The following is a 13,272-nucleotide window of genomic DNA, read 5'->3' on the forward strand; positions in this document are numbered from 1 at the left end:
ATGTGTTAACCATAAAAATAAGGTTTTAACCACACGTGAAAATAAATACTATTTTCTTTTGGAATTCGTTGTTTTATAATTTTTTATTAACAACATGAGTGAGCTAGTTGATGCTTTTGAGCACATATCCGTTAACTCCACGGATATAGAAGAAGGAGAAGCTAGTCAACAACAACCTGAACCCATGATCTTTCAAGCCCTACCTGTAGAAAAACAAAGCCTAAAAGTAGAAGAAGGCTCAAAGATTGGCAACGAGGATTGAGAAGAAATAAGAAAGGAAAAACCACAGTCAAACAACCAACTCAATCACAACCTGAACAACCAACTCAACCACAACCTGAACAACCAACTCAACCTCAACCAATAGAACCACCACCAACTTTACCACCACCCATGTCAACAATACCAATGGAGGAGCGACTAGGCAGATGCCTAGATGAATGTGAAATCTTTCAACCCATATTCAGTGATATAGGTGCAGGAAGCTCCAACAACCCGAATATGCCAACCAAAACCCAAATAATATATTTCCCCAGGATGATATTATCAGTCAAGCTCAAATGGAAGAATGGTGAACGAACGATTGACAATATCAAACAATGATGTCAAATCCTTATGCACAATTCCAGGCTGAAACCGCAAACTACCCCACCATGACACCGGAAATGACGACAGAGCTCCGTCACTATGAGGAAGAATTGGTGGAAACCGCCAATAGACTGAGGAATGTTGGGGAGACCCTACTCTGGAAGTACTATGACCGAGAGCCTTATATATAAAGCCATATATATATATATAATATTTAATTACGATATTAATAAATTCTTTCTTGTATATAATTCAGATGTCAAATGAAGCTAGTTCTAATTACGAAAACAACCATAATCACGGAAACGAGCACAATCAAGAAAATTGGAATAATCATGAAAATTCCAATCAAGAAACTCATCTGAATATGAATGCTATTGAAAATATGATAGCTCAGAAAATCGCGGAAGCAATTCCTTTAATTGCTGATGCTATTAAGCAACCCATTTCTGTAATTAGGCATAAGGCCGAGAATAATAAGCGAAAGCTAACACTGTGGCTAGTAACAGTGTGAATGGAGGAGGTAGAAACCCATTACCCAAAAAGCAAAAAGTTCGCGGTTGTACTTACAAGGATTTTTGGCTTGTAAGCCAACCGAATTCTCTGGAAATGAAGGATCAATTGCAGCATTACGCTGGTTAGAAAAGACGAAAGCCATTATAAGAATCAGCAAGTGTGCTGAAGAAGACAAAATATTATATGCTTCTAATCTCTTCGTTAATGAAGCAATAGAATGGTGGAACACAATCCTCCAGTCAAAGGGAAACAACGTTGTTTATACTATGACCTGGGAAGAGTTTAAAGAAATAGTAGAAAGGAAATTTTGTCCTCCTCATGAACGAGAAAAGATTGCTACTATGTTCTTAAACCACAAGATGGAAGGTGTGAAGTGTCGTGAGTATACGATAAAATTCTTCAACTATGCGAGAATGGTGCCGGCTTTGGCTTCGCCAGAGTCAGTTTTAATTTCTCGTTATATTTTGGGATTAGTAAGTGAAATTCGTGATCTGGTAAAGTCAGCTAGACCTCAGACTATTGAGGAAACAGTTAAGCTAGCAAATACCCTGACAGACTGTAACATCCTAAAAATTTTAATGATGAATAAAGGAAGTTATGTTTAGTGATTTCGCGTAATTAATTAGTATCGGGTAGGGAGCGGGTCTTGGACGTGGATTAATTGAGATGGGTTAAATAAGAATGGGATTTCAGGGATATAAATACCCCCAAAATCCCAAAAATATCTTCATTTACATCTATTTCTTCACACACTCAAAACACACACATTCTAATCGATCAAGATTCGAAGCCGAGACTCGAGATTTTGTTGATAGATCTGAGTTGGTAAGGTAAGAACAAATCCAACAAAGCTAATATTACTGAAAATGGTTAGGATTGGATGGGTTAACCGGACCCGAAACCCAAACTGCCCAAATCGGACCCCTAAAACGTCGATTTTAGGCCGATTTGATGGTTGGGATTTGTAGGCGCCGATCATACGATTCCGTGGGTACCAAAATCGAGTTATTTGGCTAAGAAACGAAGGATTTATGGGCAAACAGATCTGCAGCGCGATAACTTCGCCTGCAAGATTAAGTTCGCCTGATGAACTTCGCCTTCAAGCGTAACTTCGCCTTCAAGCGTAACTTCGCCTAAGGATAACTTCGCCTACGGCCAAGTTCGCCTAAGGATAACTTCGCCTGAAGCCAAGTTCGCCTAAGGATAACTTCGCTTGAAGCCAAGTTCGCCTAAGGATAACTTCGCCTGAAGCCAAGTTCGCCTAAGGTTTAACTTCGCCTGAAGCCAAGTTCGCCTAAGGATAACTTCGCCTGAAGCCAAGTTCGCCTAAGGTTTAACTTCGCCTGAAGCCAAGTTCGCCTAAGGTTTAACTTCGCCTGAAGCCAAGTTCGCCCGAGGTTTAACTTCGCCTGAAGTGAAGTTCGTTTAGAAAATAAATTAAAAACCTAATGGAAAATGTGTTAAGGCAGTTATCGAAAATAAAATTTTTCCAAGCTGACCTGGCAGCTTAACCCCAGCCAGGGGCTCTGCCCCTTGGACCCCGCTAGGGGCTGCCGCCCCTAGACCCCGCTGCCAGGGGCGCTGCCCCCGGACCCCCGTTCATTGTGGGTAGTAATTAAGACTAGAAAGATGTTATAAGTAGTGATAGTTAAATTGATATGTATACTTGTTATACAGTCAGCCGTGCACAACTGAAGAAAGGGATTACGATCAACGGAGAACGTAACCGTGTTCAGGTGAGTTTCTAGCCCCATTTATGTGTTATGTTTTCGGGGCTGTGTGCATACTCGATATGTTTGTTAATACGCTTATCCTAAGAGATAAGTGTATGCCTTGTGTGAATAATATGAAAGTATGAATGATTGCTTGATGGAACGTGAACGATCTTCGGATATTGCACGTACTGTCAGGTTGTAACGCTATGTATAAGGTAAGTATGTTATGTATGTTTATGTGTATGAACGTGATAAAGATAATAAAAGAAAGAAATGATAATGTATGGTTGTATGGTTACGGAAAGGGTACCGAGCCCTAATAATACTCGAGGTATGATGTATGGTTGTATGGTAACGAAGAGGGAATCGAACCCTACTAATATTCGAGAACTAGGGAACCGAACCCTACTAATATTCGAGGAAAGAGGGTACCGAGCCCTAATAATACTCGAGGAAGGAGGGTACCGAGCCCTAATAATACTCGAGGAAAGAGGGTACCGAGCCCTAATAATACTCGAGGAAAGAGGGTACCGAGCCCTAATAATACTCGAGGAAAGAGGGTACCGAGCCCTAATAATACCCGAGGAATGTAGGGCGTAATGCTCTTTATAACGTAAGATATGAAGGTAAGTTAATACAAAAGAAAGTAAGAAAGTATGAAAGTAAGAAAGTAAGAAAGTATGAAAGTAAGAAAGTATGAAAGTATGAAAGTATGAATGAAAGAATATAATGTTATGTGAATGGTATGATTATGTGATTATCTAGAACTCACTCAGCGTAGCTGACTTTTAGTATGCACGCAGGTGAGTAGGATGAGGCAGCTTACTTGAGGAGACACATGGCACTGAACAAGAGTCGGGCATCTGAAGACTTATGATGTTTTAACTTTAATGCTTTAATGGGAAAGACAATGAATGTTTTGAGACAAATTATGAATTATGTAATGTTTTATGAAAGTTTTACATTCCGCGTAAATGTTTTAATTAACTCTGATATTTAGAGCTGTGTTTATGAGTAAATCCAACACGAAAGTAGGGTTACCGGTAACGGGGCCTTACACAGACGGATTAGTCCGAACCCAGGAAGAAAACAAAAAGAAAGATCTAGCCTAGAAGATTACCCAAGAATTCCGGAAGAAAGGAACAGGGCAATCTTATGCTCATCATTTCTGTAAAACTTGCAGAAAAAGACATTCAGGGAGATACGCTTTTAAGAAAACTAAGTAATGCAATTATTGCAAAATGGCTGGACATACGGATGAAGAATGTAGAAGAAAGGAAATTCGTGTTTGCTACAACTGCGGAGAACTTGGCCACATTCGTCCAGAATGTCCAAAGCTGACAAAGGCGCATGACAACAGAGCAAAGAACACAGATGGACCTACGAAGAATGCACGAGCCTTTCAGCTTACTGCACAAGAAGCAGCAATGATTCCGGACGTCATTGCGGGTACGTTCCTTATCAATAACGTTTACGCTAAAGTATTGTTTGATTCCGGAGCAAACCAAAGTTTTATAAACACGAAGTTTTGCCAAGCCTTAAATCAACCATTAACCAAACTCCATCAAGTCTGCACGGTAGAGACGGCAGATGGAAATTCCATTCATATTCATGAAGTACTCCAAGAAGAAAACATAAACTTACTAGGCCACCAGTTTAAAGCAAATTTACTCCCAATGAATCTGGCTGGATTCGATGTTATATTAGGAATGGACTGGCTAGCAGCCAATCATGCTCGAATCCTATGTAATACAAATTCTGTTGAAATTCGCTCGCCAACAGGAGAAATTATTACAATTCAAGGAGATAAGATACTCAAGCCTAGAAAGTTTATATCAGTAATGAAAGCGGCAAGCTATCTAAGGAAACAAGGCGTAGTATATATGATTTCTGTAATCATTAGCGCCAAAGAAAAAGAGCTAAAAGAAATTCCGGTAGTATCGGAATATCCTGATGTCTTTTCAGAAGATTTACCTGGACAACCGCCTGATCGTGAAGTTGAATTTAGAATCCATATAATACCAGGAGTAGCGCTCGTTGCAAAAGCACCATACCGATTGGCGCCAACAGAGATGTTAGAATTAAAGAAGCAACTAGATGAATTGCTAGAAAAAAGTTTCATATGACCTAGCTCATCACCCTGGGGAGCACCAGTACTGTTTGTTAAAAAGAAAGATGGGTCGATGCGTATGTGTATCGATTATAGAGAATTGAATAAAGTCACAATTAAGAATCAGTATCCTTTACCGAGAATTGATGATTTATTTGATCAACTCCAAGGAGCTCGATATTTTTCTAAAATCGATTTACGCTCAGGATACCATCAATTAAAAGTGCAAGAAGAAGATGTTCCTAAAACAGCTTTTAGGACAAGATATGGTCATTATGAGTTTACAGTCATGCCATTTGGTTTAACCAATGCACCAGCTGCATTTATGGATATGATGAACCGAATATGTAAACCATATTTGGATAAATTTGTAATCGTTTTTATAGACGATATACTTATTTATTCCAAAACCAGTGAAGATCATGTTTAACATCTTCATGCACTTTTGACACTATTGAGAAAAGAAAAGCTTTACGCTAAATTCTCAAAGTGTGAATTCTGGTTACAAGAAGTACAGTTTTTAGGACACTTGATTAACCATGAAGTTATTCACGTGGACCCTTCCAAAATAGAAGCTATTACTAATTGGTAAATTCCTAAAACTCCTACAGAAATTCGAAGTTTCTTAGGATTAGCAGGATATTATAGACGCTTCATTCAGAATTTTTCCCGAATAGCAGTTCCGTTAACTAAGTTAACATGTAAGAATGTCAAGTTTGAATGGGGACCTAAGCAAGAAGAAGCTTTTATAACTTTGAAGCAAAAGTTAACAAATGCCCCAATACTTGCGCTACCAGAAGGCACTGAAGATTTCACAGTCTGTTGTGATGCTTCTAAATCAGGATTGGGATGTGTATTAATGCAACGTGAAAAAGTTATTGCTTACGCATCTAGACAATTAAAGAAGCATGAAGAGAATTACATGACTTAGAATTGGAAGCAATAATTTTTGCCCTAAAGATCTGGAGACACTATTTATATGGTAGTAAGTTTACCGTATTCACAGATCATAAAAGTTTAAAATATATCTTTCGGCAAAAGGAGCTTAACATGAGGCAAAGACGCTGGATGGAAATTCTTAGCGATTATGATTGTGAAATCCTATACCGTGAAGGTATGACAAATATAGTAGCCGATGCATTAAGCAGAAAAGAGCATGAAAAACCTAAAAGAGTGCGAGCTCTAAGGTTAGAACTTCAAGTCAATTTAATTGATGATGTAATGAATGCTCAGAAACAAGCAATAGAAGAAAATAATATTGCTGATGAGAAAATAAATGGTACCATTGATCTACTTGTCAAAGGAAATGATGAAATTCTCCGAATGGGGAACATGATCTGGATACCAATCATAGGAGGATTACGAGAAAAGATTCTCGAAGAATCCCATAACTCCAAATACACAATGCATCCAAGAAGAGATAAAATGTATCAATATTTGAAGAAAATCTATTGGTGGATAGGAATGAAAAAGGACATAACCAGCTATGTTTCAAAATGCTTAACTTGTTCACAAGTTAAAGCGGAACATCAAAAGCCATCAGGATTACTTCAACAATTAGAAATGCTAGAATGGAAATGGGAATTAATAACAATGGATTTTGTTACCAAATTACCTACCACAAGAAAAGGTAATGACACAATCTGGGTGATTGTGGATAGATTAACAAAATCAGCTCATTTTATACCAATGAAGGAAACTTTCAAAATGGAACAATTAGCTAAGCTGTATGTAGACAAAGTTGTCTCATTACATGGAGTTCCATTATCCATTGTATCGGATCGGGATAGCCGTTTTACTTCTCATTTTTGAAAAAGTTTCCAAATAGCTATGAGAATAAAATTAAACTTGAGCACGACATACCATCCACAGACTGATGGTCAAAGTGAAAGGACCATACAAACATTGGAAGACATGCTAAGAGCATGTGTAATAGATTTTGGTGGAAATTGGGATGACCATTTACCACTAATAGAATTCTCCTATAATAACAGTTATCATACAAGTATTAATGTTGCCCCATTTGAAGCCCTTTATGGACGAAGGTGCAGAACTCCAGTATGTTGGGCATAAATAGGAGAAAAACAATTATCATGTTCTGAAATCATACAAGAAAGTACTGATAAGATAAATCAAGTTAAGGAAAGATTAAAGACCGCACGAGATCGTCAGAAAAGTTATGCAGATCATCGACGCAAACCATTGGAATTCCAAGTTGGAGAAAAAGTGCTACTAAAAGTTTCTCCATGGAAAGGAGTAATCCGATTCGGTAAGAGAGGAAAGTTAAGTCCACGATTCGTTGGACCATTTCAAAATCTCAAACGAATTGGATCAGTAGCCTATCAGCTAGAATTACCAGAGGAAATGTCAGGTATACATTATGTATTTCATGTAAGTAACTTAAGGAAATGTTTAGCTGATAAAACACTAGAAGTACCCCTTCAACATATAAAGGTAAATGAAAAGTTGAAATTCGTTGAGAAACCTTTGCAAATTGAAGATAGAAAGATCAAGAATCTCAAGCATAAAAGAATAGTTCTGGTCAAAGTGAAGTGGGATTCAAACGTGGACCAGAATATACTTGTGAATTGGAATCCGAAATGAAACGGAAGTACCCAGACCTATTCCAACCAGATCTCGAGGACGAGATTCAAAATAAGGAGGGGAGACTATAACAAACCACAAAATAAATAAAAGGAAAAAGGTAAGGAAATGAAAGAAGGAAAAATTCCATCCCACATTGGTGGAGGAAAGAAATGGAGAAGGAACCACCATAGTATAAATAGGTTTGTAAACTCTTGTCCCACATCACTAGATTAACAAACTAGTGAGGTCTTTATAAGAAAGGAAATTTCTATGTTAATGTTCTTATAAGACATATCACACCCAGTGATCCTAGCGGAGGGTGCGAAGCACCCGAACGCGCACGGGCTCGGGCTCGTGCGATGGACGCAATGTGGCGCTTTGATGTCGCACTTTGCACGCTCGCATCGCCGCGAGCCGCTTAAGGAGCGCCTTAGTATTTTTGTTGGGAATTAAGATTTTTAATAAAATAAAATAAAAATAAAAATCCTTCCATCGCAATACGCGACGGGTTTAGATTACCCATCGCGTACCGCAACGTGGATGTTACGCAGAGGACACGTAGCCTGCCACGTGGCGTGCCACGTAGCAGGCCTAGGGCTGACTCAGCGAAGCTATAAGATGCTTCGCGATACGCGACGGCCGTTGTGTATGGCCATCGCGTACCGCGATGAATTCCAAAATCAGCTATAAATAGGTTGTGAACGGGACATTCATATTTGCTCAAAAATTCTCTTCTCTCTGAAAACACACACACACACACATCAGTATTTTATAAAGTATAATACCCAAGTTATCGTAGCGATATCCTATCCGATCGAAAGAAACATACACGAATCCAAAAGCTCTGCCTGTTAAGGTAAGACATTGTGCCATCGTGTAAAGTTTCTAATCTCGTGATTATCGTTATGATTGTTGGTTTTATACTAATCTAGTTATACTACATTGTGTTTATCCTAGATGCTTAATACCAGGAGGTGTTCTTTAATTATAAACTTACAAGGTGAGACATTCGAGTTCTTTAATACTAATCTATTTTTCCGATATTGTCATGATCATTTCAAAACCTACAAAACTCATGGCAAATGTTCTAAATATTTTCAAATATATTTTTAAAAAGTATTTTAAATACATTACAGTGATTAAGTCTCTGTAGACTTACGGGATGGTTACTACTGGTATTGTGGGGTTTTGTATACAAGGCTTTCCTACTGGGCTATTACACGTTACTTATTGGACAAGTGTTAGCCAATAAGTAATATGACCACAATCATAGATACGGTCGAGTGACAAGTACCTTTCGGTAATTTGTAAGCAGACAGATGTAAAAACATCTTAATGCTGTAACTGTAAAATGTGTCATTTACAAATGAATGTACTCACCAGTATTTCTTGCTGATCAAATATTTTAAACATGTTTCAGGTGACTTGTTAGAGACAAAAGAATAATGCCTGCGGGCTTCCAGCTTAAATAAGTGGCTTGTCACCAGAATAAAGAAACGTGTTTTGTAAATAAGGGTTTAACCCTATAAAACTTATGTGTGTATCAAAAGGGATTAAATTCCCGTTTTATCATAATAATAATAATCATGGTGTTTTTATAACTCTGATCATTTTTCCTAACTACGGTTCTGATGAAATTTTCCGCTGCAAAATAATTTAATAAACACCGATACCACCAATCAATGTTCACGGCTTCCCACCCCGGGGTATAGGGGTTGGGGGCTGTGACAAACGGCGGTCCATTGAGAGAAAAAAATCGTTGAAATGTTTGACCATTGACAAATATTTTTAAAGGTGAGATTATTATCGACACAAAAGGCGGAATTGTTTATTTCACATTTGCCAGAAAATAATAATAAATTTTGATAGTCCTAACTCTTACTGCTTGCTCATAATTGTTCATACTTGCATTTTGACTAATGATAATCATAAGACTGTGTATTGTCGTTGAAAGCATCAGCTAAATTCACCTAATAATATCATGCAATACAGTGATGACTAGACGTTGACTGTACAGTCGTTGAAGCCCTTGTTGAGATCTTTTGAGCCTATTGTGGTTTAGATGAACAGGAGCTCCAACAAGTTTCTTTAATTCTTTTTTTCTTAAATATAAAATAACAATCTAAGTTAAAAGATAAATTATATAACAAAAGATAATAATATATAAATTTTAAACCATCTAAAAAAACTGTAATTTTTTTATTACTAAATCAAACAAAATAATATATAAATAACTTAAATTTAGTAAATTGGGCCAGGAAGCACATGATTTAGCAGGGAAAGAAATTCATTTAAAAAAAAAACATCCATTAGCTTTAAAATATAGTCCGGGAATAAGAAAATAAGGACACATGTGGTTTGTGTATCTTCTTCTTCATTTGCCTCTACATTTTCAAAATAAGTGACAGACCTAAAAAATTTATTACGAAGTGTCTCTATCTATAAAATTTTTCTGGGTCCATCACTTATTGTGAAACATAATACGGTTTGTATGTATATCTCAAATAGCTTTTATATAATTTGCTATTTATTAAAAAGAAAAACATGTTAAACTCAAGAACTCCATACTTTTTATAAATAAAAAATAATAATAAATATAGTGTTATTGTCACTAGGAAATAACTTTTTTTAACAATTGTGTCCCAAATTGTTGCAACAAGAGTAAAGTAATACCAAAAACACATGTACTTTTGATGGTTGTAAATGTTTGTTAGGATGATGCATGCCACTTGTGGTAATTCAATAAAGGACCACAATGTTTAGAAACGTACGTACATGATAACAAAAACAAAACAAAACAAAAAGAAAAAAATGATAATTAGATGTCTCCCCGTTGTAACCTTCATCACCACAAACACAAACCCATCCTTCCTCCCAAACCAACTCGCTGCCGGACTTCCATTCGCAAGAACATTCAGAAACAACGTTGGAATCCGTCTGAAGGTACGACGTTGTTCCTTGTCGGCTGATCATAATATCTACTAACCACATGGACTCAGTTGCCTTTACCTCAATGCTCAAGGCTTCAATCATGCATTGGAAACAACAGGTCGTATTTAGTTCCGTGACATGTAACAATTTCTGGTATATATATAACTAGTAAATTACCTGGCGCAACAGGGACAGTCAGATATGCTTATATACCTGTCATGTTACTCTAAATCCTAAGATGCAAGCATTAAAACAAATAAAATATTTAAAATGACGTTTATTTGGCCGTTAAAACCCGAACGCTGGTAAGCCCGAGCATTATCGGTACCCGGTGTTGTGGCAGTGAGTTGACACAAATTTGGTCGGTTTCAGTTTATGTTTGTTACGGGACGGTATAAACAATGTTGGTAATTAAAACCTAAGCGTTAAAACCCAAAAAATAAATTCGTCAAATTAACATATAAAAATATAAAATATCTAACATGGCGTTTATTCGATCGATAAAACTTGGGCGTTAGTAAAACTCGAGGCGTTGTCGGTCCCGGCGTTACGGTGGTGAGTCGACATCAATTCGGTCGGTTTCAGTTACGTTCTTTATGGTTTCGGAACTAAAACAAAAATGTCCGTAAAATCCGATCGTTGGTAAATTCCGCACATTGTATGTTCCAGACGTTGCGGTGGTGAGTCGACACGAATAACCGTTTAATAATCAAACTCAAAACAAAAAACTTAAAAAATATATATAAATATATAATACTTGGACAGTCAGATGCCGCCAAATGGACCAATCACAGTCCAGCGGCGCCAAACTTCCTTTTTATAATAATAATAATAATAATAATAATAATAATAAACATGTGATGCAAATTATGCAATGAAGCTCAACTTTTGTGTAGGGAAAGAAAGGTGTTTGGATTAAACTACCGATCGAGCTTGTGAACCTTATTGAACCTGCGGTTAAAGTTAGTTTGATATCTTCTATTTGTAATACGTCTAAATATATTAAAAGTTAAAAACATTTGGCTTTGTAGGAAGGCTTCTATTATCATCATGCAGAGCCTGAATACTTGATGCTTGTGTACTGGATTCCTGAAACCGCTAACACTTTGCCACCGAATGCAAGTCATCGTACGGGCGTTGGTGCCTTTGTGATGAACGAGAATGGAGAGGTACTTTTGTTGTAGCTAGCTAGTCAGTATCTTGGTTGTGCTTTGAATTATAGTTTCAACTGGTACTATAGGTTCTTGTGGTTCAAGAAAAAAGTGCAAAAATGCGAGGAATATGGAAATTTCCGACCGGAGTTGTTGAAGAGGTACTGGTACATATGTAGATTTTGTCACCAGGGCCATGCCCGAAAGAATATGCGCTTTAAGCCTTAACGAACTAAATAATATATATATTTTTTTAAACGATGATTAAAAGTATAGACTATAGTAATAAACATAACAATTAGCAAAATCATAATATTAGAATGAATTTATGGCATACAAAGTAGACTATAAAGTGTTTGAGTATTATAAAATAGCGGGCTTATAAAAGTTCAGGTATACTAAATATATACTCTCTCCGTCCCGTTAAAAGTGTCCACATTTCCTTTTTTGTTTGTCCCATTACAAATGTTCACTTTCAAAATTAATTAGACAATTTCCAAATTTACCCTTAAACACACACAACTAACATTAATAATCAATATTGACGGGCCTAATTTCCAAGGGCATTATTGTCATTGACAAGCAAAAAAAGTAGTCATTCAATCTACCTTGAACTTTGTGTTGTTCAAACCATGACACTTTTAATGGGACGGATGGAGTATATAATATTGGAATTTTTTAAAATTTGCGTGCCCCTGAAAAACACATGCCTCGGCCGAGTGCCCACATTACCCACCCTCAAGGCCTCCCCTGTTGGTCACCAACCTCACACAGCCTCGAATGTTCGTTGTTTTCTACAGGGTGAAGATATATGTGAGGCAGCTGTTAGGGAAGTAAAAGAAGAGACAGGAGTAAGTTGCGTAATAATACTCGCTTTGAATAAAAGATAATTTGGGGAATTTTGCACCTTTGTTAAACATACATATTATGATAGGTGCTAGATTTGTAACTTAGCCTGATTAATTTGAAACTGAAAAGTATGAGATATGGGCAAAACTGCCCTTTTATGTGTTTGTAAACACAGCAAGATCATTAAGACATTTTGGTGAACTAACTTGATGTTTCTGATGCTACAGATTGATGCCAAATTTGTGGAAATATTAGCATTCAGGTGAGGATTGCCTAATTAAGTTTGAAAGACATTACTAATTTCTAGGGGTGTGTGCGGTTCAGTTCGGTTCGGTTATTAACATTAACCGAACCGATCAGTTATCGGTTCGGTTAATTTCGGTTAATACCCGATATCAATCATGGGCTTAACTATCTTAAAAGTGTTTGTTTATGTGTATGTAGTGGATGGCGTTTGAGGAATATGCGGCTCAACCTTTCGTCCAAAAGCATGATCTTCCCAAGTATATAGCTGAGATATGCTTGGCAAAGAGGGACAGACATTATACGGGTTTTGCACCTCTGTCTACGCTAACGAGTTTTACTAAAAGCCCAAGCAATTTGTACTTGAACACCACCTATCTCAGCTAGACAGTTTTCTTGTGTTCAACTCAAGCTACAAACATGGGATTTGAGTTATACACATGCAAGTTTGGGCTTATGATTTAAGTAATGGAACTACAAAAGCCTAATGAGAGTTGTCATTTGTTTCTTAGTAAATAGAGGTGCTTATTGTTTAGTATAAATCTATTCTTGGCTCATAAACAATATTGCATAGGTATTAAAT

At 37.0% G+C, this 13,272-nt stretch overlaps 1 protein-coding gene across 1 annotated transcript; it reads left to right on the forward strand.

The window, feature by feature from the left end:
- Positions 1-10,493: 10,493 nt before the first annotated feature.
- On the forward strand, positions 10,494-12,737 carry LOC143592395 (nudix hydrolase 2-like). Its single transcript, XM_077072329.1, has 6 exons — positions 10,494-10,564; positions 11,343-11,408; positions 11,478-11,615; positions 11,687-11,758; positions 12,398-12,448; positions 12,674-12,737. The coding sequence occupies exons 1-6, from the start codon at positions 10,505-10,507 to the stop codon at positions 12,710-12,712; spliced, it is 426 nt and encodes a 141-aa protein (XP_076928444.1). The 5' UTR covers positions 10,494-10,504; the 3' UTR covers positions 12,713-12,737.
- Positions 12,738-13,272: the final 535 nt, after the last annotated feature.

Source organism: Bidens hawaiensis, unplaced genomic scaffold (assembly GCF_021521415.1).
Source record: "Bidens hawaiensis isolate Kalapana, Puna unplaced genomic scaffold, B.hawaiensis_p1.1 tig00040723_1, whole genome shotgun sequence".
NCBI lineage: Eukaryota > Viridiplantae > Streptophyta > Magnoliopsida > Asterales > Asteraceae > Bidens > Bidens hawaiensis.